The sequence below is a fragment of the Fusarium vanettenii genome, assembly GCF_000151355.1.
Source record: "Fusarium vanettenii 77-13-4 chromosome 7 genomic scaffold NECHAsca_9_chr7_10_0, whole genome shotgun sequence".
NCBI classification, from domain to species: Eukaryota; Fungi; Ascomycota; class Sordariomycetes; order Hypocreales; family Nectriaceae; genus Fusarium; species Fusarium vanettenii.
In genome coordinates, this window is record NW_003315875.1 from 506,167 (window position 1) to 527,743 (window position 21,577).

General features: G+C 50.8%; 8 protein-coding genes across 8 annotated transcripts; 4 read left to right on the forward strand and 4 right to left on the reverse strand.

The window, feature by feature from the left end:
* Nucleotides 1–551: 551 nt before the first annotated feature.
* On the forward strand, nucleotides 552–1,481 carry NECHADRAFT_82684 (uncharacterized protein; the record flags this gene model as incomplete). Its single annotated transcript, XM_003049080.1, has 2 exons — nucleotides 552–1,255; nucleotides 1,361–1,481. 2 exons carry the CDS (start codon nucleotides 552–554, stop codon nucleotides 1,479–1,481), a joined length of 825 nt encoding a protein of 274 aa, XP_003049126.1.
* A 298-nt stretch (nucleotides 1,482–1,779) lies between these two features.
* NECHADRAFT_82685 (uncharacterized protein) lies at nucleotides 1,780–2,869 on the reverse strand (the record flags this gene model as incomplete). Its single annotated transcript, XM_003049338.1, has 5 exons — nucleotides 1,780–1,850; nucleotides 1,910–1,983; nucleotides 2,035–2,139; nucleotides 2,189–2,325; nucleotides 2,369–2,869. The coding sequence occupies 5 exons, from the start codon at nucleotides 2,867–2,869 to the stop codon at nucleotides 1,780–1,782; spliced, it is 888 nt and encodes a 295-aa protein (XP_003049384.1).
* Nucleotides 2,870–5,474: 2,605 nt separating this feature from the next.
* On the forward strand, nucleotides 5,475–7,199 carry NECHADRAFT_94988 (uncharacterized protein; the record flags this gene model as incomplete). Its single annotated transcript, XM_003049081.1, has 4 exons — nucleotides 5,475–5,677; nucleotides 5,729–5,945; nucleotides 5,991–6,933; nucleotides 7,009–7,199. 4 exons carry the CDS (start codon nucleotides 5,475–5,477, stop codon nucleotides 7,197–7,199), a joined length of 1,554 nt encoding a protein of 517 aa, XP_003049127.1.
* Nucleotides 7,200–7,398: 199 nt separating this feature from the next.
* NECHADRAFT_62414 (polysaccharide lyase family 3) lies at nucleotides 7,399–8,469 on the reverse strand (the record flags this gene model as incomplete). The annotated part of the gene is made up of 2 exons (XM_003049339.1): nucleotides 7,399–8,215; nucleotides 8,271–8,469. The coding sequence occupies 2 exons, from the start codon at nucleotides 8,467–8,469 to the stop codon at nucleotides 7,713–7,715; spliced, it is 702 nt and encodes a 233-aa protein (XP_003049385.1). The 3' UTR covers nucleotides 7,399–7,712.
* Nucleotides 8,470–10,212: 1,743 nt separating this feature from the next.
* Nucleotides 10,213–10,737, reverse strand: NECHADRAFT_45394 (uncharacterized protein; the record flags this gene model as incomplete). The annotated part of the gene is made up of 1 exon (XM_003049340.1): nucleotides 10,213–10,737. One exon carries the CDS (start codon nucleotides 10,735–10,737, stop codon nucleotides 10,213–10,215), a length of 525 nt encoding a protein of 174 aa, XP_003049386.1.
* A 1,117-nt stretch (nucleotides 10,738–11,854) lies between these two features.
* On the reverse strand, nucleotides 11,855–12,820 carry NECHADRAFT_82689 (uncharacterized protein; the record flags this gene model as incomplete). Its single annotated transcript, XM_003049341.1, has 1 exon — nucleotides 11,855–12,820. The coding sequence occupies one exon, from the start codon at nucleotides 12,818–12,820 to the stop codon at nucleotides 11,855–11,857; it is 966 nt and encodes a 321-aa protein (XP_003049387.1).
* A 4,295-nt stretch (nucleotides 12,821–17,115) lies between these two features.
* On the forward strand, nucleotides 17,116–18,790 carry NECHADRAFT_82690 (uncharacterized protein; the record flags this gene model as incomplete). The annotated part of the gene is made up of 4 exons (XM_003049082.1): nucleotides 17,116–17,379; nucleotides 17,436–17,790; nucleotides 17,857–18,694; nucleotides 18,742–18,790. 4 exons carry the CDS (start codon nucleotides 17,116–17,118, stop codon nucleotides 18,788–18,790), a joined length of 1,506 nt encoding a protein of 501 aa, XP_003049128.1.
* A 1,269-nt stretch (nucleotides 18,791–20,059) lies between these two features.
* On the forward strand, nucleotides 20,060–21,032 carry NECHADRAFT_45493 (uncharacterized protein; the record flags this gene model as incomplete). The annotated part of the gene is made up of 3 exons (XM_003049083.1): nucleotides 20,060–20,737; nucleotides 20,798–20,889; nucleotides 20,942–21,032. 3 exons carry the CDS (start codon nucleotides 20,060–20,062, stop codon nucleotides 21,030–21,032), a joined length of 861 nt encoding a protein of 286 aa, XP_003049129.1.
* Nucleotides 21,033–21,577: the final 545 nt, after the last annotated feature.

Genomic DNA, 21,577 nt, shown 5'->3' on the forward strand with positions numbered 1-21,577 from the left:
TGAGCCCGAATGCCCGACGTTTTTGGCTTTCTGGCAGTCGATGAAGAGTGCGACACTGAGTCACTGAGAAGCTTTCACTCGACATGAAGTTAATGAGAGCAATGCATTAACTAGGTACTGCGTAGAGGATGGCCCAAATAACACCTCCTTCAGGATATTCCCCCGATTAATGATATGTTTTGTATAGATACGTCATACTACTAATGAGCAAGCAATTTAACTTCTTTACTGTCTGCTCTATTGTCTCGTTCATTTCCAAATGAAATTGCTGTGATGTCTCCTGATCAAGCAACCTTATCTAGATACGCAATGTTCAAGTCTAGATTGCCCCAGCGACGCAAAGTTTAGAAGCTTTCGGTGAATTTAAGCTTGGTACGTGCCAAATTTGAACAATCATTGTGACTCATACGGACAAGAGTGGCTTTCAAAGTGTTGGGCGGATGAATAAAAAGATGTCGTCTTCCGCAAGTTAGTAAACAAAGGCTCCCCTCTCACATCATCAGTTTCCAAAACTCCTGCGCAAAATCCATTCGCCTTTCCCGAGTTTCAAAATGAACGATACATTCCACCGCTTCCTCGACCTCCCCTGGGAGCTTCGAGATATGATTTGGAATTTCGCTATCCGACCTGCCCTTCCGGGGGTACACATATTCAACGTCTATCACCCCAAGAAAGACGACGGTGTCAACAGAAATATGGAAATCTTCCATCCCCATGAATGTTATGATAGCAACCGCCTTGCTGCCCCAAGGTCCAGCGAGTTCTCTGCCGGCGTCACGGAGGACTATAGCAATCCTTCAACATACCTCATCGACGGAGGATTATGGAGTGCCTGCAAAGAATCTAGGCTCGTTATGAAGCGCAAGTTCAGTGGCGTCAAGGGACGAACCTTTTACGACGACTATAAGTCTTCCACGCCGATGCTATTCAAGTGGGAACTCGGCGTACCAGCAACAGGCTACTTCACTGCCCAACATGGGGATGTGCATTACTTGACTGTTTTCCCACATCGAGATCTCTTTATACTCCGACCGCAAAATATGGACACAATTGATTGGGATGACTTAACCTCTCGTCTTCCCCTCGCATCCGCCACAGATGGTCTTGGGCCGGCCAGAAACATCGCGTTGGAATACAATGCAGAATGGGGGTTTGAGATGATTGACAAGTTGTTTGAGATCTTGTTTGAGGACGGTCTCGTCAATTTTTGGATTTTCGACCGCCGCCTCAGACGAAGGCATTCTGAGGATATTGGGTGAGTCACAGACGTGTGCGGAGAGAATGTGGCCTTTTACCTGAAAGGTCGGCGATTGGTCGAGGTGGATTGGTGGGGGGGTGAGGATAAATGGACAGGCAGCAGCTCGATCAACTTCATGCGCGATGTCTCGAGGCACTTCCTGGACTATGAAGAGCTGTCTGAGGAGTACCAGGGGACGACAGCACTGATCCGTATCGGGCTTCTAGGGTGTGACTGGCTCTGAGGAGGTTAGAACGCTTTAACTTTTGAGGATGTGGTTGATGTCCCGTACCGATGCTAGACTACGATACGAGAAAAGAATCATTATTCACCCCTCTCATGTTCAACCAGTATTATGATGTCGTCTCTCTTTTATATGCGGTGACCGCATCATAACATCGTGTATAGCATACCTCGCTCCAAAACAATAATAGCTTCTCCAATTCCCTGTCCTTTTCAATTCGTAACATTTCTCATCTGTTGCTATCATGTTCGGTACGCTGTAGCTTTGACAAAGATCCTTGATAACATCCCACGACGCGTCACAGATCTGGTCTCGAACTAGGCTTCTCTACAAAGGACTTCTCGAAAAAGACAAAATTGGAGGCTATGACTATTATCAAAGCCGTAAGTGCCCGTCTGCTTCTTCATAATGTCTTCACCTTGCCATACCTGGCGTGACAGGATAACTCGGGATAGCAGCACCCAGACGCTGGTGAAACCAGAGAATAACGAATCCGACAAGGCTACGTCAATTCAGTGTCAGTCCACGGCGGATATCAGGGTGAGAAACGTACACGTTTACCAGATTGATCACAGTCGACGCAATCCGAAATGTAATCTTGGGCCCCCATTCCTCATTCTTGATGAACCGCTTTGCAAAAGCCACACCAAAGCCGAAGCTGTCACCTGTCAGCTATGACTGTATTGCTTTGATCAAGGACTACCCACGATAGGAGGCAGTAGAAGGCGACAACAACCGCCACAAAGATGAGTTTAGCCACAGCCCTTCTATCATTTCGTTTGATACTAATGATGAGCCACACAGAAGCAAAGATAGGGGGAACAAAGATGCCCGTCTCATCATTCTGTTAGCTCGTACATAAAAAATCTCGAACACACGATTCATACCAATACGCAGAGTGCAAGCTCAGCAGGCTTTTTCGACTTGTTCTGGCTGTATGCGAGGGAGGCTAGAATGAGCGCCACTACATTGAGCACGGCGAGGAACGAGTTGCCCAAGGCACAGATATCCTTCTCATGGCTGACCCTCTCAGGAAATTCCTTTCCTTCGGCCTCTTCAACCAAGTTTTGCGGCATTTCGGCGTTTGATGACAGTTTCGGTGCCCTCTGGCGTTCCCGCTTGCCGACTATAGTTGTTGGGTAAGTTGGCATGGACAGTTGCTCTGGTCTGATAAATACTACTGCTAGCGATGGCTCATGGCGTTGATTTCGAGCAGCGTGTTTTGGTTGTTCCTTGATTTCGCCTGCTGATCCTTGTCGCATCCGGCGAGAGGGGATAATCAAGACGGCGACGGACAAGGCTGATTGGGTAGTTCCCTGCATGTCAGACTTGGCTTTGTTCATCAGAGCCGGGGTAAACCCCATGAAAGTCCTAGCTATTGAGGTCATCCTCGACTTGGTGAGATCACTCCAGCGTGTCAAGGCCTTGTGGGCCGGAATTGAGGCTCTGCCTGGCGCTAGAAACCAAGTCTTGATCGATGAGGTGCGTTTGCTCCCTGCACAGGCTCGTCACCAAGAGTCCGTGAGAGAGGTACAACTGGGCGAGGAAAGAAATGAAGAAACAGCAAAAACTTAGGCCTTCTTTATTGGCCATCTCGCTGCGATGCCCGGTTTTGGAGGCGTGGAAGCTCTATTGAACAATGTTCACCATGGGCCTCAGACGCGATATGATGGCCAGGAGAACTCTGTTCAGTGACTTCAAGATCTATCAGACACAGAGTCGAGAGTGTGAAAATTTCATGGACCACGGACAGATCGGAGGACACGTCGCGCTTGGCTGTCTATCTTTGATAGTTAGCACGGAGCCTGCGCTTGACCCAACAGGATGCACTCACGAGGTTGGTGGACTCGGTCGACTATGCAAGAGTCGGTAGAAGTCGACGTCGTTCAGATTGTGCCAGGTCTAGCAAGTACATTGTACGGGCTTTGATAATGCTTTCTCCGCCTCATTCTTCCACCAGTCTCAGAGGACAGGCACCCGAGACATGGACGACACATGGCCCGGACTCTAGGACGGCATGGAACACGATCCTAGACGATGGGTGGTGCCTAGATTTATCACTGATACATCTTTTACTTAGGAGTAATCCAGTCGCCTTGGAGTTTTCTCGCCATGTTCTTCGCAGAAACGCCGTATTCGAAGCCACCCTAATCCGAGGGTATAGTGTCTAACAAGCTTTTACCAACATCATGAGACCCTCTTCAACGGTGCCGGTGCAGGCAAGGGCCCATTTAGTGAGGATGCATATGACCAACAGCTACGTATCGAAAAAATAATGCTCAAGAAAAGATGCCTCGCCTCTTCGTCCAGTTCAAACTCCGGGACCCCATACGGCGGAGAGAAATGTTTGAGGAAACAATGGCTCAGCTAAAGACGTCGAGACCAACACCAAGACGATGCTGAGCTCTCTCGGGGTGGGGAATCGGATCTCTGCTTCACCTTCTTTCATGATAGCGGTCAAGAATTACCCCGTTGTGGCCGAAAAGAGCTGTGTGTAGGCAAACCTGTAGCTGCAGGGTTTTGTTCGTGACGCTAAAAGATAGTGGATATGACGAGCCTTGAGTTCGACTGACATGGGTAGCACCAAGATTGGATTGATTCGTCATATTTTGCAGAGCGAGTATCTCACATGTTGCAGATATGACACGAGCTTTCGATTGACGCTGCATGACTGTGGAGAAGCCGGGGCGGCAGGGGCGTACCCTTACCTCTCCATTCCCATCTGCAGGCTAGGCCTGTCTGTGTGTTTAGCACGGCGGTTATAATCCCGCTTGTCATCGCCGAGCTGTTGACGAGCTCTTGTGCCTGATGGTGGAACGTAGTACATCTAGCTCACCTAGACAATGTTCAACAGACCATGGTGCTGAGACACCTTTCGAGGACATGGCCTTCAAGAAGTAATCCGGTCATCTTGCCAAACCCAGCATCTTGTCAGCGTTGACTGAGTGGAGGTGCCAAGACGGGACGGAACGATGAACATGCGAGCATGCAGCCATCCCGCTTCACGATTCGTCCCGGACCGAAGGATGTGTATCTCGTCCCCCGCGCCTCCATAATGTCCAATCACAAGGGCATGGATCCATCGTTGACGTCGCTTCCAATGCCAAGACAGGAGCCGAATCGATCGACTTGCCTGTCTGATCAGTTCCGCTGCAGTTGGCCGTCGGCAGAAATGGCTCGACATGAGCTCTCCCATCTTGAATTGCATGCATACAAGGTGGAGAATATCATCTTCGAGGCTGGAGGCTCGAATAAGATGGCTGTGCACCCATTGGTTGATGTGCATCGGTGGGGAATGAGAGAATATTCACTCCGCGTTCTATCGTCGGAAGCACATCCATCACCACTCAGTGGAACAGCATCATTTTGGCATGGCAATTCGCCCCCGGAGAGAGGGGCTATGAGACACAGTCGACGCATTATGCAGATTCTTTGCGGGCCGTCCGCCACGTCATGGACCGTCTTGCAGAACGTGGCAGACAGATCACCTTGAGATAGGTCATCTACGCGTATCTTGGGTCTCGTAGCATCTTTCCGTCTGCCGAGTTTCTGTGGTGGAACATCGGACAGGGTGCAGATCACAACAACGCGCAGTTGAGCGGCCCGGTCTGAATGTGAGACACCGCAACTCCACAGTGTACGAGCCACTAGGTAAGACCTGTTGACTCGGGGCCGATGGACCGTATGCAGGATTTTCTTTTACATCTGGTGAGTATAAGAGTAGCTCACTTGGTGCCCTTGACGCTGTAGACATCATCCTTCCTGACATGTTCATTGTGCTGCTTCTTTCAACAGCATCAACTCGTCATCCTGTTCAGCATGAGATCCTCGATCTGGAACCTTGCCACCCTTCTTGCTGCTGGCAAGGTATCTTCTCTTGCACTCGTCAACGAGAACCAGCATCGTCTTGGCCATGACGAGAAGGTCACGGGCGGTATAGGGTCTGAAGAAAAGCCCGACGTTTCATGGTCTGGATGTCAACTCTCGCGGCCCATGGATCCTTCACACGACGGACTACCAAGCTCGTGGGATCTGTTTTCGGGCAAAGACATTATTGACACGTTAGTCAAGCGCCACCAATCACTTGTCCGCATCCCTTCGGTTTGCTACGATGACATGGGAGATGTCGATGATGATGAGAGATGGGGAGCTTTCAACGAAATCCCTGAACACATCAAGAATACATACCCCAACGTGTAAGTCTGCTGGTACCATTGAGAGTGTGGAGCTGACAGCACGGCACTAAGAGATGAACATGCAACCTTGGACACAATCAACAAGGACGGGCTTGTCTATACGGTTCAGGGATCAGACAAAAGCCTCGCGCCCATCCTCTTGACTGCCCACCAAGACGTTGTACCGGTTGGGAACGAGACCCTTGACGAGTGGGAGTTTGCTCCATTCGATGCCCACTACAACCCAAGAGACGGATACCTCACTGGCCGTGGTGCCGCTTCCAAGGCTGTCACTCCAGCCTTGATGTCTGCTCTGGAGGCCCTCTTGTCTTAGGATGACTTTGAGCCAGACTGCACCATCATTCTGGCATTTGGCTTTGACGAGCAATGTTCCGGATCTCGTGGAGCCAGCGCCATAGCAGAATTCCTCGAGCTGAAGTTCGGCAAGGGCGGAATCTCCGTGATCCTCAATGAGGGTGGTGCAGGCCTGGAGAGCGTCGGTGACACTTTATACGTGCTCCCAGCCGTGTATGAAAAGGGGTATCTGGATGTGTGGTTCGATCTTGGCATGATCGGCGGTTCAAGTGGCACTCCCCCTCCTCGCACCGCTATTGGTATCATGTCAGAAATCACAACGGCCCTAGAGTCGAATCCCTTCCAACCCGAGGTCATCAGGAACAGCCCAGTGCATGAGGGGCTGGTTTGCTTCACCCAGTATTCGCCCCGTGCTCTACCTTCCCTCACCCAGATGATCCGTTGGGGCGATCTCAGAGGAGCGGCTCAGCTCTGGGCCAAGGTATCTCCTGAGAAGAGGTTCTCCATTCAAACCTCTCAGGCCGCGAACAAGATCTGCGGAGGTCAGAGCTCCAACACCCTGCCCGAGTCTGTCGGCATGGGAGTCAACTATCGCGTTGCGCCGCAAGACAGCATGGGCGGAATCCAGCACCGCATGGTGCAACTTACTCAGGGAATTGCTAGGAAATATAACATTCAGCTCGAGGCCTTCAAGGGCGATAGAGAGTACGAGAGCTACCTTGCTGCTAATGGAATCACCCCTCAGAGCGACAAGCCAAGGAGCTCCTGGGAGCCTATCTACAGCGGCAAACTCAAATTGGAGGCGCGAAAGCGTTCATACGCCACAACAAGCTCCCCCACAAGCGGCTCGGTCTGGGACACCTTCTCAGGCACTGTTCGCTATACGTTTGGCCGTCAAGGTTCGACCGTCGTTCCGGCCCCCGGTGCCATGGCTGATAATACTGACACCCGCCACTACCTCGGTGAGTCTTTGAGAGCTAGGACTAGTTTAGTCCTCGGTCGCACACTCTCTTCAAGCTAACAATCAACCGTTACAGACCTGTCGAGAAATATTTACAGGTGGACTCCGGGAAGCCTCAAGTCGTTCGGTAGCATCCACACTATTAATGAGAAGCTTCTCATGAGTGAGCACGTCAACATGGTCAAGTTTTATTATGACTTTATCCGCAACTATGACCAGGCCAACGCTTGGGACAAGGAAATGCAAAAAGAGCGAAAGGATCTCTAGATGTTCGAATTGCTCTCTGGGAGGAGGTGCTAACAATGTCTGGACTTGTTGTACAAGTTGTTCCCTGAAGTTTGTCTGAGCAAAAGTTAAGCAACAAATGGTAACTTGGATAAACCTGATGACCGAGGAGCTCTCCAACATTGATCGTATTTCTTTCCTTGTCCAACCTTCACTTTTCGGGTGGGTACATTAAGTCTAGATCCCGTTATTACAAGTAGAGGGGAGTCAATAGCACGGAAGGGGAGGCGATGAGAGTTCTAAGTCGTGTCGCCATTCATCCCAGTGGAGCAAGAACAATTATAAGCTGGGTCACATTGCAATATCGAGTGAAACAATCTTAGACACACGCAGGACCAAGCCTGCTCAACTCTTTTTATGTACTTCGCTAAGGTAATATGTACAGGTAGCGATCCACCATTCTATAGTGTATAAACAGATACATAGATGCCGGCAACGGTATCAAAGAAGAATTAAAACGAACAACTCAAAGCGCACTGCCCGTCAACGAGTCATTTAGCACTTGGCGGCCTTGGAGGGCTCGCACTCGCCCTTGGACTTGTCGCAGCCCTTGTAACCCTGGCACTGGGTCTTAGGGTAGCAGTTGTTGGAGTAGGTGGCCTTGTCACCGTAGTTGGTGTTGATGCCAATGAGCTCACCACCCTTGACGGCGGTGGTGCCCTCCATGTGCACGGAGCGCTTGCAGTTGGTGTTGCCCTTGCAGTTACCGCAAGATCGGTAGACCTTGCCGTAGTCGTTGGCGTAGAAGTTGACAATGTTGACGTGACCGCAACCGTTGTGCTGGATGACCTTGTCGGAGGCGTGGTAAGCACCACCACCGATGATGTTGGCAGTGCCGCTGCCAAGGATGGAGATGGCATCCTCGCAGACATCCTCGAACCAGGCGAACTCGATGTTGCAGGAGCCCTTGCAGTGGATACCCTCACGCTGGTTGGCACCGATGATGACGTTGCGGAGAGTGGCACCCTCCTCGAGGATGAAGACGGCGTCCTTGGAACCTAGAAGTGGAATTAGAACCTGCTGCTTGAAGTTTTCAGAGAAGTGACAACTTACCACCCTCAGCCTGACCAGAGCACTTCACACCACGGTCGTACCGGACCCAGCCGGCATCGAAAACCTCACCCTTCTTGAGGGTCTTGGGGGCGCTCAGAGACTTGCTGCCAGTAGCCTTGGGAACACCACCGGTGTAGCCGAGGCAAGCCATGGCCGCGGGGAGGGCGGCGAGGACAGTGACGATGCTGGGAGCGTGCATGTTGGCGGTTGTAGAAGAGATGAGGTTGTTGGTTGAGTGGTTGAAGAAGCAGGCAAGTGAATGGATTGATGAGAGTGCGTTGAGTTGAGTGCTGAATCAAAAGCTATCGAGGCGACATTCACACATCTTTATATCGAGCCTCCGGACTGTCGGCGTCGCACGATGGCTCCTCGTTCAGCCATCGTGCCCGGTGCCTATCGGTCCTCCCGGCGGGCCTTTGCTCCGCAGCAATCTCCAGTCTCGGCGAAGGGACACGGCGGAAGAACTCGTGGCACGGCCGTGTTTCTGGTTTACTCTGTGAGGACCCCCGGGACAGTATTTCCACCACTAGAGTGAGAAATAAGCTTCGCGATCGGGCGGGAACCCCTGTCGGTTCCATGCTACGCATGGATAAGCTATTGGTGCTAAGGGTTAAGCTTGTTAAGGTTAACCATGTTTGAGCCCCATGCCACGCTCGTCCCCCCTTGAATTAGCCAACGACGTGACGCCGGTCTGATGCAGAAAACGGTAGGTCGAGAGTGGCAGCCCAGGGGGCTTGGATAGCCCGACCACACGGTTCCCGGAGCTGAGAGAACCGATTGGGTCGCCTGGTATTGCCCTGGAGAAGCTTGTTGTTGTAAACGGCAGCTTCGGAGGTCAGCCATCCATCCGTCAATACGGTTGACTCCTTAATACAACGTCTGTGGTTGCATGCCGTCGAGCCGTTGACAGTTCCACCAGTGAACTGGGTTCTCACGGCCGACCGCCCAGTCTGGATGATCCTGGACCTCTTGGGAGGCTGACATGCATCTCGGGCAGACCGCTAGACACTTGAACTCTATTCAAGTAAAGGTTCACCGAGATGTGCCCGCTAAGAGATGACCGATGCACCGACTTCCGATGCAGCGACCACGGGTAGTCCCTAGTGTAGATGCAAAGTTTAAGCTTGATGATCTTTGTCGACAGTGTCAAGCAGATGGACAATTGCGTGTAGAAGGTATCTTCTCTTCACACCGCAATATTGATCAAATAAACACAGTGGAGTTTACAGTCCCGTCTCCACGGTCGACCCATGAACACGGCACTTTGAGCTGACGGCCTGCCTGCGCCTGCGCCTGCGCCTGCATTGACAGAAACAATCTTACCCCTGAATGATTTCCCGCCTCACAATCGTCCGGTCTTGACTGTCACATCTGTTTGCTGATTGGAGGAAGTAAAGTGCAGGCAGAGGCCCGATTTTTGTCGGTGGGGGTGAAAAAACTCCGACCGACTCCATTTTAAGGCGGTGGCTCCGAGGCCGATGGCTACCCTACACCTTGGCAACTTCTTGTTGTTTTGAGAGGAACAGAGGAATAACATCATGGTCGATGTCCAAGACAAATAATATCAGTGATAATCGTATTTTGAGTATGATTTATACAGTAAAGTCGACTATTCCATCTTCTCGCCTTGTTCTTATTTAGGCTCATTGTCTTCCATCCTTTGTGTGTGAATAGAGTCAGGGTCGAGAACCTATATCTTGACGGAGATCATAAACATTATTCTCCGCTTACTCTAGAGCATCCGCTCCGGAGCCTTTGCTTACCCATGTTGTCATAAACAGCACATGATGTGGAATGCAATTCTTCCTCACCGAGTATTTACTCGTGTCAAATCTTCCGTGAATAGTAATCTGGTCAGTGAGGAGCGGTAAAGCATGGATGTGTTTTTATAGACAAGACCCATTTATCTGGGCTATTCTCCTTCAAAACGATAATATCTCCTTCATTGTTGCGGCTTGAGGATATTATCCATGGCAAACCCCATCGCATAGTCCTTCTTTCCCAAAGGCACCCCCTCCTTTCTCAAGATGGCATAAGTCATGTTTAGGTGAAAGTAGATGTTGGGCATCGCCGCTCCCTTGGCAAAAGCCTTCCCAGTTATGTTCATTGTCCCTGCAGATGGCAAAGCTGTCGGCAGAACCTCCTCTCCATATCGGTTGACAGTATCCTTGTCCGCCTTTTCAAGGGCCGCCAGAACCTCGGCGATGCGTGCGTGCATGTCGGCGTATGAGACGAGGTTGTCCTCGTACTGCACGGCTTCCCTTCCGGTGAGCCTGGCAAGGACGAGCTCTGCGAACCTTGTAGCTGCGTGGATCTGGAAGGTGAGGGGATTCATGTCCTCGTAGAGCCGCGCTTTTAGGAAGCTTTCCGCGTTGGGCTGTTCCTCTGCTTTTTTGAGGAGACCGTCCAAAGTCTCAAGGATGGTCTTTGCATCCACAATGGTTGCATCGTATAATGAGAACGCCATGGCTATGGCTCGGTGAAGTTGGTTTTGGTGTTGTGTAATGATAACGATGGAGGAGGCGTAGGCGGATAATGAGGGGTTAAAGCAAGCGGCGTTGCGAAGATCAACATGAAGGATTCTGGACAGCGGTAAAATATTACCCCGAAGGAGCTAGAGCTTGTGGGACTTGATCCTCTAGGGGAACCTATCAAGGTAATACGAGATTCCTTTCAGTTTGTGGACTCTAACCTGCTAACTGTGGTATTTTAACTTATGGTAAATCAACGCCACGAACAAATGATTCCTAGTTTCGGCGTTTGAGCCGCTTCAACCCGTGTCTGGTTGATGTTGTGCTCAGGCTTCAACGCCATTGGATGGGAGCGTCCGCAACGATAAAGCTGCCGCCCTTTCTCAACTGTAGACCGTCATATTGCTTTGATTGATCCATTGTTGGAAATCGAATAAAGGGACAGTCATTTTTAAGTCAATCAAAAGAGATAGAAACAGCGCTGGGCGGACAACCGCTATGAGGTCCCGCATTTTCTGCATGACTATCGTGAAGCCCCCCTGCCCCTTATAGATGCAATCTTAGCCTCTTCCCAGCACATACGACCATACCCACCGGAGAACTCGGGATCCCGTCCGCTCTCCCATAGATAAGCCAGTGAGGGGCGGATTAGTAGTTGGGTCGGTGACGACCAGCGAATCCCCGCTGTTGTATGTTTTTTGCAACTGGTGACAACGCTCATAGCCCCTTGGCAGTCTCCTTTTTGGAGGCTGCCTTGTATTTTGGCCTTTTTTGCAGTGCCTGGATGCGCTTCGTGGTCTCAGCGACATTGTCCGAGTGACTAGGTCGCTGTACACTAACAGGATTCCACGTTACTCTCGCTTGCTGCCCACTCCTGGTGTCCACAGCATGATGCACTAAGCTGCTCGTTCGCCCGTCTGTTGACCCAGAAACAGTGGGTGGCACAATATATCATATGAGACGGCTTTCTTCATATCCACCATGCAGGAACCTCTCCCATATTGCAAAAATTTCAAGCTGAGACGTGGCTGTTACGAAATCTCATCAAGTTTGTACATACTCCAAGTCTGCCCAGTTTTCCGGCTTCTGGTGTATACCTGATCCATTGTGTCGTTACAAATCCTCATCTGAGTAATAAGAGAGAGGCCCTGGCACGTGGTGCTCAAACTCCTCCAGATAAGCTTCAAGCGCAAGCCGGGGAGACTGGGCGGGTAGGGGATATCTGGAATAGCTCCAGTCTAGTGTGGGAAACTCTTGATGCTTGAAGTTTACCCCTACTTGGTAAAAGGAATTCTTGATTGCTCCATCGTCGTAGACCTGCCTTGAGTCGCATCGCAGCTCTTTGAGATTTGGAAACAAGCCATCGTTTCTCCTGGCATCGGCCAGGCCAAGCAAGCCCTTACGAAGGCGTTCGGGTGGAGGAGGAAATTCGGGATCAACGAATGTAACAGATTTGATGCTTTGGGGAAGAAGATGCACAAGAAATTCTTGGTCGGATACCGTCGAGCTTGACCCGTTATACACCGAGTTGGTGGTAAGGAAGAGCTCCTCCAACCTGATAAACTGTTTCAAACTCGGCATTGGCTCAACCTGTGAGTCTCTGTCAAAAGCAACCCTGAAACGCATGTCAAGATGCAAGGATTGCAGACTTGAGCAGACGTTAGTGAGAAGTTCCACTGCTGTTCGCGGTTGCAACACCTTGGCCACGCTCTGGTCGACAGATGACCAGATAAAGGCTGTTTGGTAGGAAAAGGTAGAAAGAGCGCTAGAGCACGAAGATATGACTTTCTTGACATCAACATTGTCGTCACTTCCATAGCCTCGGAAGTAGACCCTTTTGACGCCTGGCATTTTGGGGTAAGAGTCTTGAGGGCTTATATGAACAGTCTCGACATCTGGTGCGACAGAGATGATCGAAGAAGGCATCACCATTGCGTCAAGGGTCTTGAGAGGGATTCTGGTGATGTCAAGTGCGCTGGCTGCCGCAGGGAAGACTAGCTGCGGGAAAAGGCTATCGTGAAGAATGAGATGTTGGAGATTTGGGAGCAAGGCGAGCAGAAGGACAAGAATCTCAGCCATGACAAGCCGTCGTACGCATTCACTGCTTGACTCTCCGGGCTGAAACTGTCCAAGTATGAACTTCTGAGAGATCCTAAAGTATGACGGGTGGGGTACTGGCTCTTGGCACTGTTTTCTTCGATCCCAAAAAAGAGCAAGATTGGTGTCCAAAGAGTGCAAGGCCTCTTCAGCCACTTCTCGAGCGTACTCAACGTCCAAGCGTAGTGATAGGTAGTCGTCCAAGGCTACGGTACGCACTCTCGGGCAAGATCTGGCCGTGATGCTAGAGTCCGAAGAAACGGCTCTACGCGTCGATGCAGCGATGCGGGCCGGCAGCCGACTGGAATGATGAACTCATGGAAGAGGACACCCTGGGCGACATGCCGGAAGCGCCTTGAGACAAGGCAGAAGCTACATAGAGCTTGTCGACCCTGCCAGTATGACGACGAGTCTGATGATGGCGTTGGTTCCAAGCTCGTGGGCTCATGCAGGCTCCAAAATGGGAGGTCAGGTCGACCATGACAGTGGAGACAGAAGCACTCAAAGATGCGGCGTAGTAGTTCCGGTGCTAGGTTCTCAAGCCTAGCAGAGAGGGTCCGTCTTTGACGACGAGTGAGAACCATTTCTCTGGGCTTTGTTTGGTGGTAAAGCTGATAACTGAGGGAAACAATATCCACACACACACAAGCGAGGATGGTGGAAATTACCTCGGTTCCGTCCCCGTGGCTAATTTTGCTTGCTCGTTTCATGTGCTCTGACTAAGTGCATATTGTGAAACATCAATATCAACCCCTGTCATCTTCTCTCTAGCGCCTAACAACCCGCCCAGCTTGCCCAAGCACCTGTTCCATGCTTGTCACAGACTTTCACTGATATATCGTGAGTATGATGCGAGTTCCACAGGAAATACAGGCCCAGGAAAGTTGGTTTATAGGAGCAAGTATACCAATGTCCCTGGCCAGTACCTTCGGCCTCAAGGCTTTTGTCATTACGATTGATATCATTGTAATTTGGCTCACACCGCTCGTATATCCGAAGTTAGCTAGCACATGTGGAGGCCGGGCCAAGTAACGAGATGGGTGGCAAAAGGGTAGACCTTCTTAGCCATCTGCTTGCAAATTACCCGGTTTGATCATACCCAGCGGCCGATCAACTCACCGAGCCTGACCATGATCATCAGCCCGCAACGACCTGGATATCAAGGCTGTGCCATGTTCAATCTGCCAACTACTCCAGTCATCATCTTCTCTGCAAGGTTGATAGAAGGCTTGAAGAAATCTCTCGAGATGAGTATTGCTCCGATGCGCTCACACTCACACTCACCTACGTTCAAGTAATTGTTCAATCACGGAGCCCCAAAGCATCCTCCTCTGGCCTTAACTTTGCCACACGATGAACGAGACTCAAAGGTGTTTGTCTCGTCAAGCAAGTCAACTCTTTTCTGGGAGTCATGCAAGTTGAAGCTTCAATACGACGACTTTAGGGTGGCCGAGATGCCTTTGACTGCGCAAGGCTCTCAGTGGCCTTAGACAACACTGAGTTGAGCTATGGGGACATTTAACTTGACCTGATCAGGCCCAAAGCCTCTGAGAAGCCATCCAAGGGCGATCCTCTCTACAGCCCTAATAGAACTAAGCAGTTTGGTAGCTGGTGCAGGTTAATTTATGCTTGAGTAGGATAAGAATGTTAAACAGTGCCACATACATGCTAGCTGCCGCAATAGAGCCATTGTTAGACATTATGGTATCATTAGTTTTGACACATAGTAAAGCGAGGCAGCCTAGATAGTGCCATTGCCGGTCTAATACGACCTAGGGGCACTGGCCGAGCAATCCCGTTCTTATCCAACGAGTCAGAACCGGGCGCTTTGCCCATCGACATCCCAGAGATTGATATATTAGGAAAGCCTCTCAGTGTCCTGTGAGATCAAGTAGGCGTGATAGTCTATCTCTGTTCTAAAATTGAGAAATAGCTCGGCTGGTTCATCCAAGCACCATTATCGTTAGAGATATGCTCTTGATCGTCAAGACCCTTGACCAAGGTCATAAGTTCAACTACTTGAGTGCTTCTTACGGCTCTGTCCTGGGTTACGCTTTTATTGCCATATTCTCTGATCGTGTTGGACACTTTGTATTTGAAGATGCCACACGTCAACGACGATTTCGCCAAAGCCTGGATCGATAGCACCTGGGAAAGCGAACCGATGCTTCAGAACTTGTTCATCGAGTGTGTTATATGAGGGCCTAAGTCCTGCTCCCGAGGGTAAACCACTACTGGGGATGGATTGATGAGTGCCGTCGTCAACCGTGTGGAGGGGTTGATCAGCAATTCTTTCCACGATGGCGATAGCATGTTGTCTCAAAGCTCAAGCAGGCCTTTCTCAAAACATATATATCTCCTGCGGAGTTTCTAATCGTTATAAAATAGCTGAGTCTGCTCTGAAAGTTGACTGGGCTACAGTTTTGAGGTTCACTAGCGGCTCGACCATCAACCTGGCCGTCCAAACGGACGCCCCTTGGAACTCCGCCAGAGACACAACGTTACTCGGAATCTCCTCTAGCGGCTCTTTCTTTTGTGTTGATCGCCCGGTCGATCCATGGTTTATTTTGTTTAGCCCGTCTAGTGCAGAACTTCTTGCTTGACTCGAGACTTGTCTGCCCTTGATGAAAAACTTTGCCGTGGAGCAGTTCAACATAAACAGGTTTCGGAATGTGAATTTCGCCCCTCGTGCCCTCCAGACGGCTCGGTCTATGACTCTATCATGCCTTTGATATCCCATTTTACGCCTAGAAGAGAATTAATTTGAGATAACTCTTTCATTTAGAAGGCAGAAAGCAAACGGGATAAGCAAGGGAACCCTCGTCTCTTCGAATCGGCCCACCGAGATCCAGATGTTAGAGGGGACAGATGCATTGAGCGCAATGCCGCACCAAGGGGCCGTGAAATTAACCTTCTTGATCTGGCAAGAACCAATGAGTAAACTCAAAGGGTCGTTGATATGTAGGTATGGCACGTGGACACGGGTAAGTAGCTGGTGTGCTCGTTGTTGGGTTAGGCAGGCGAGCTGGCTACGGGTCAATGACTCAAAGGATGGTAAACTGTAAAAAGAGATGACTAGTTGAGAAAGTATTTTTTATCTCCCCTTAGAAATGACGGCATCGAAGGGGCACGCCGAACGTTTGATGAGGCGCCGTTAGAAAGCGGAATGCTGGCGTACATACTGGCCCGGGTGCAGGGCTGCGAAAACGCTCGTCCTGGATGTGAGGCGCCTCTTTGGGTGTCGAATAACAGCCATAAAATTTATGATATTGTATTCTTAAATATTTAATTTAATTTCATTTCATACTGAATGCGCGGGAGGTTGGGGGGTTCTGGGTTTCATGGATGATGGAGTGAAGACGTCACTGACATGCTGGTAATGAATGACACGCTTATTGACAGTGAGTTTGCCCCAAAATAATTTCCAGCTTGTCTCGCGAGTCACAACCGATTAGTTATTGTTGCTCAATGGTACTTCTGCCAGGCCAGGGCATCTGTTGGGTCGCCAGAAAGAATCACATGAGTGCTACTAATGGGAGCATCAAATATCAGCAGAGATGGCGGCTCCAGGTCAATAAAAGGCGCCTGAAATATTATTCACCTGAAAATAGAACCACACAGTTGAGCCTCGACGCCTAACGAAACGGATGCCTCAGCTGGGCGAACCACGTTCAGGAGGCAACCCAACTGGGCTCTCCCCTCACAGTTGTACAAAGGCAGCCTGATGCGTGATATCTGCCTATGACAAGTCACCACAGAGCCAATAGGCAGGGCCCAAAGAGGGGTCACGCAATCATGGCTGAAATGCATATTGCAGACTGGGTGATTTCTTCCTCTTTGACCCACCCCTTCTCACGCGTACCACCATCCACGGCCATTTATCTAGGCCTGCACGCCTTGCTCGTAGGCAAACATTGGCTTGGCAGTTTCGCCGAGGCAAACATTTGCATTTGCATTTGGGCTTCGTGGCAGAAGCTTCTGGACTCTGCCCGACAGTGTTGGGAGGCGGTGCATATGCAAGGCAGACATGCGTTTTCCACAGCCGTGCTGGCTTTGTTCGATCGTTCAAATAGGCCACACAGCCATCTTGTGATTTTCCCCTTGTTCAACTTACTTTTCAGAAAGGGCCAAATGCCGGAACACAAGCTTATTTTAACTTTGCTGCAGATTCCACGTCATTCGTCCATATTCTAGATTGCCATAACCGTGGCCTCTATTAAATACGGCTTCTCGCTCTAATCTACGGCACATTGCTGCCTGTAGCACACACGAACAATATGCCGAGTGCTCAAGATAGTTCCAATTCCAAGGATGAGCTGGCTGCTCAGATCCAGAAATGGAATGAGCAGGATAATGAAAGGCATTCATGGCTACGAGTAGGCTATCCTATATCTGATGATTTGTACGCACCGACGCCGTTAACCGCACTGTTTTCACAGACGCTGCAACAGACTCTGGAAGCCTTCGAGAAGGAGAAATTCCACCTAAAGAAGGAAAATGATCAGCTCACGGCTCAGAACAAGGACTTGAAGAATCATTTGGTGCGTACAGATACCACCACCGGGTCAGGCGCTTTGCTAATAGCAACGTGGCATAGAAAACACAGCAAAAAGAAAAAGATCCCTACGTCGCGGTCCTCGTCGATGGCGACGGCGCAAAGTTCCAGGACAGTTTCCTCCAAGACCCCGAAGAAGGTGCCACGAATGCCGCTCTCGCGATCAGGCAACACGTTGCCGAATACGTCAAGGATACAGACTTGAGTAGTGATATTACCATCTTTGCCCGGGTCTTTGCCAATGTCAAGGACCTCGCCCATTCCCTTCGCCTCTCGGGAATTGTCAGCTACGAAGATAAATTTTTGAAATTTGTTACAAACTTCACCAATGCTCGGGCCGAGTTTGATTTCGTCGATGTCGGATCTGGAAAGGAGAATGCCGACTCCAAGATGCGACGTGAGCTTCTGTCTCTGCTTACTTGTCAGATCACTGCTCCACATCTGTACTAACTTTGGAATGTAGGAATGCTGAAATACTATCACGATGATGTTCGTTGCAAGAAGATATTCTTTGTCGCCTGCCATGATGCCGGATATGCACATGATCTACGGCCGTATATCGACGATCAGGGGAGCCGTCTCGTACTTGTCGAGACCACCCCCGCAGCAGCAAGAATCAAGAAGCTCGGCCTTCCTATTATTAGTTTTGACAATGTGTTCCACAGCGGTCTCCTTCAGAACGAGACCAGGGTCATTCCCCAATCTCCACCCAAGCAGATTTCTTCTCCATCACCTCCTCCGCCTCGTGCTCAGCCGCCGGTTGCGACGACGACAGTCACGGCGACGACGACGACAATCAGATCAGGTAATGGTGGTATTTCAACCAAGTATAAAGGGAGCTATGCTGCGGCTGGTGGCACCGGAAGCCACCAGAATATTGATGTCGGTCCGACCAAGTCGAGAGCACCCAAGATCATGGAGTTCAATCAGGACAATGTCCGCCTTGATCCACCTGCCAAGATGCCGGGTAACACTCCAGCTCAAGATAGCTACAAACGAAAGCTGCTAGAGGCAAGAAACCAAGCGTTTTGCAATGGTCACTATCTCAGCGGCACCTGCTCGTGGGGACCCCAATGCACCAGGGAGCATGACACGAAGCTCACCCCAGACGAGATGGTCATCCATCGCTACAAGGCACGCAGTTGCCCGTGCTTTGTCGGACCTGGGTGCCCTGACTTTGCATGCCCCATGAGCCACCACTGTCCGCAGGACCCATTCTGCACACGGGGCAACGAGTGCAAGTTCAAGAACACCGTCAAGTTTGGCGATATGCATCTGACCAAGGCGGGCATGAGACCAGTGTAAGTGAACCTGGAATGTACTGAGGGCTTTACTGACATTGATCAAGGAAACGTTGGACTGAGGGTTGCGAGTTCCCAGAGCCGATAGTGATTTAGCCGTAGTTGCGGGCAAAGTTCAACCCCCAATACAACCCCCAACATCACCTCAAAGATTGATACTCGCGTTCGGATTGGCATGTTGGGTGCATGGTTCCAATGAATATTAGTCACTAGATATCCTTGAAATACATTGTCACCCACCATTGTCACCCACTGTCACCCATTGTTGTCACCCACCGTTGGTTCTGCTGTTGGTTCTACTGTTGGTTCTACAGTGCCGCACCCAGGCATCGCCCAGGCCATCAATCCTTTAAGGACAAGCTCAGGGTAGGCACACACACACACACACACACAAACAATCTCAGCCAATACCAGAGCTGCTATCTCGGACTCCATTCCAAGCGCTCTAACCGGAGCAAATTCCGCTTACTGCAAACGGCCGGATGACGAAATGGATCCCTTGAAGGGAACGGCCCCGCAGTGGAGGGAACAACACGTGTCGACTATCGGCCAATGGCCTCGGGTCGCCGAACTGGGTTTCTCCACGGACATGGTACAATACTCCGCTTCGGGGACGCAATTTCCCATCCTGGGGCTAGACAAGATTATCTAGCTCGTATGACATTGGAGATAGAGTTCCGGTTGCATGGCACCACGCTGACTAGGAGTAGTCTGATGGGCCACAGGACAGAGATAGCACTAGTATATATAACGCCCGCTCGCCAGTCACTGCGGAGCCGCAGCCGGCACGGCACGGCACGGGCAGAAAGAAATCACATTGCGTCTGATAATTACAATAGCAGGAAAAACATGATGAGACCAACGAGCAGCTTGATGAGGAGTGCTGTCCTCAGGGCCTCTGTGAGACCTGCTGTGCGCAGCTCTGCTATCGTGACGCTGTCAGCAGCAACTCGAGTCAACGTTCGGAACTTTACCTCTACCCGGAAATGTCTTTGCGGAAGCTGTGCCAGCTCCAGCTCGAGCGGCCAGGCTTGCGCCCGTCACAGTCGCGTTGTTCCCAACACCAGCACCATCAACGCGAGCAAGGCGGCGGCATACGCGACAACAGCAGGACCTGATATTCCCAAGGAGCAATGGGCACAAGTTCTTGAGCAAGTGGGCGGTCGTATGTTCTATCTCCGAGGCATTGCTCAATGTGATGAACGAACCAAGAAAGGCTGACTACCTAACCCAACAGCTGTCCAGTACAAGCAGATTCCCGTCCCCAAGCCAGCTTCAGATGAAGTCCTCATCAACATCAAGTATAGCGGTGTTTGCCATACTGACCTGCACGCCGTCAATGGCGACTGGCCTCTCCAGTCCAAGATGCCCCTCGTTGGCGGACATGAAGGTGCGGGCGTCGTGGTCGCGCGGGGTGAGCTCGTCAAGGACATCGAGATTGGCGACCACGTCGGTATCAAGTGGCTTCATGGTTCATGCATGAGCTGCGAACAGTGCCGGCAGTCCAACGAGTCACTTTGCTCGACAGCTTCCCTGTCTGGCTACACTGTTGACGGCTCATTCCAACAATACGCCGTCGGCAAGGCGGCCCATGTTGCCCGCATCCCCAAGGATTGTGATCTCGCTGGAGTTGCGCCTATCCTGTGTGCCGGTCTGACCGTGTACAAGGCCCTCAAGTCTTCCGGTGTCCGGCCCGGTCAACATGTTGCCATTGCCGGTGCTGGTGGTGGTCTTGGTGTCTTTGCTATCCAGTATGCCAAGGCCATGGGTCTGCACGTCACGGCTCTTGATGGCGGCGATGAGAAGCGCAAGGTCTGCCTTGAGCTTGGTGCCGACACCTTTGTCGACTTCAGGACTTCCAAGGACACTGTCGCCGACATCCGCGCGGCTTCTGGTGGCTCTGGCCCTGATGCCGTGTTGCTTCTGGCTGCCAGTGAGAAACCCTTCCAGGAGGCGAGCCAGTATGTCAAGAGCAAGGGAACTATCGTCTGCGTTGGTCTACCAGCCAACGCCTTTATCAAGGCTCCCGTCTTTGATACCGTCGTTCGGTAAGAAACACCATTACCAGCCTCCTAGAGGTCTGCTAACCATGTACACAGCGAGATCAACATCAAGGGAAGCTATGTCGGTAACCGACAGGATACCGCCGAGGCCATCGAGTTCTTCCGACAGGGCTTTATCAAGGCACCATTCAAGTAGGTTTGTCAGATAAGAAGCACGAATTCTCTGCTAATTGTTGTACTCTAGGGTTGTCGGCTTGTCGGAGCTCCAGGATGTGTATGACTTGATGCAAAAGGGCGGCATTGCTGGCCGCTATGTGGTGGATACCAGTAGGTAGGCGTAGCTTCTTTCGCTAGGTAGATAAAGACCACAAGGTCGGCTTCTTAATGGAGGCCTATTGAAGAATGAAAAAGGTTGAACCTGAACCGCTGGCTTCTTGAGTAGATGAATGACGAAACTCTAGCTTGGTCCCGAGAGAATGAGCTGGACCCCTCAGTGAGTAGGTGGCAATAATTAGACGGCCAAGCAGCAAAATAATCGAAGCGGCAGCTTGTTAATCTAAGAATCTATTTAGTGTCGCCGCTAAAGTAATTGAGCCTTGTTGACGCGCGCAAGACGCTGTGGCTTACCCTTGAGCTTCTTGGCGTGAAAGATATTGTACCTAGTTAACCACTTAACTAATGGTTGGTGCGAACCGGAGTGGAGAGAACTATTCAGTCAACTTGGTGGCCAGTAATGATGCCGTCTTGGTTGACGCAAGAGATGCGCTGGCGTACCCGAGCCGGTCGTAAGGAGTAACTCTTAGACATCTGCGGGTGGTATCAAGACAACCTGGTGCTTTCAACTTAGCTAAGGGAGGGCCATATACATGACGGACAACAC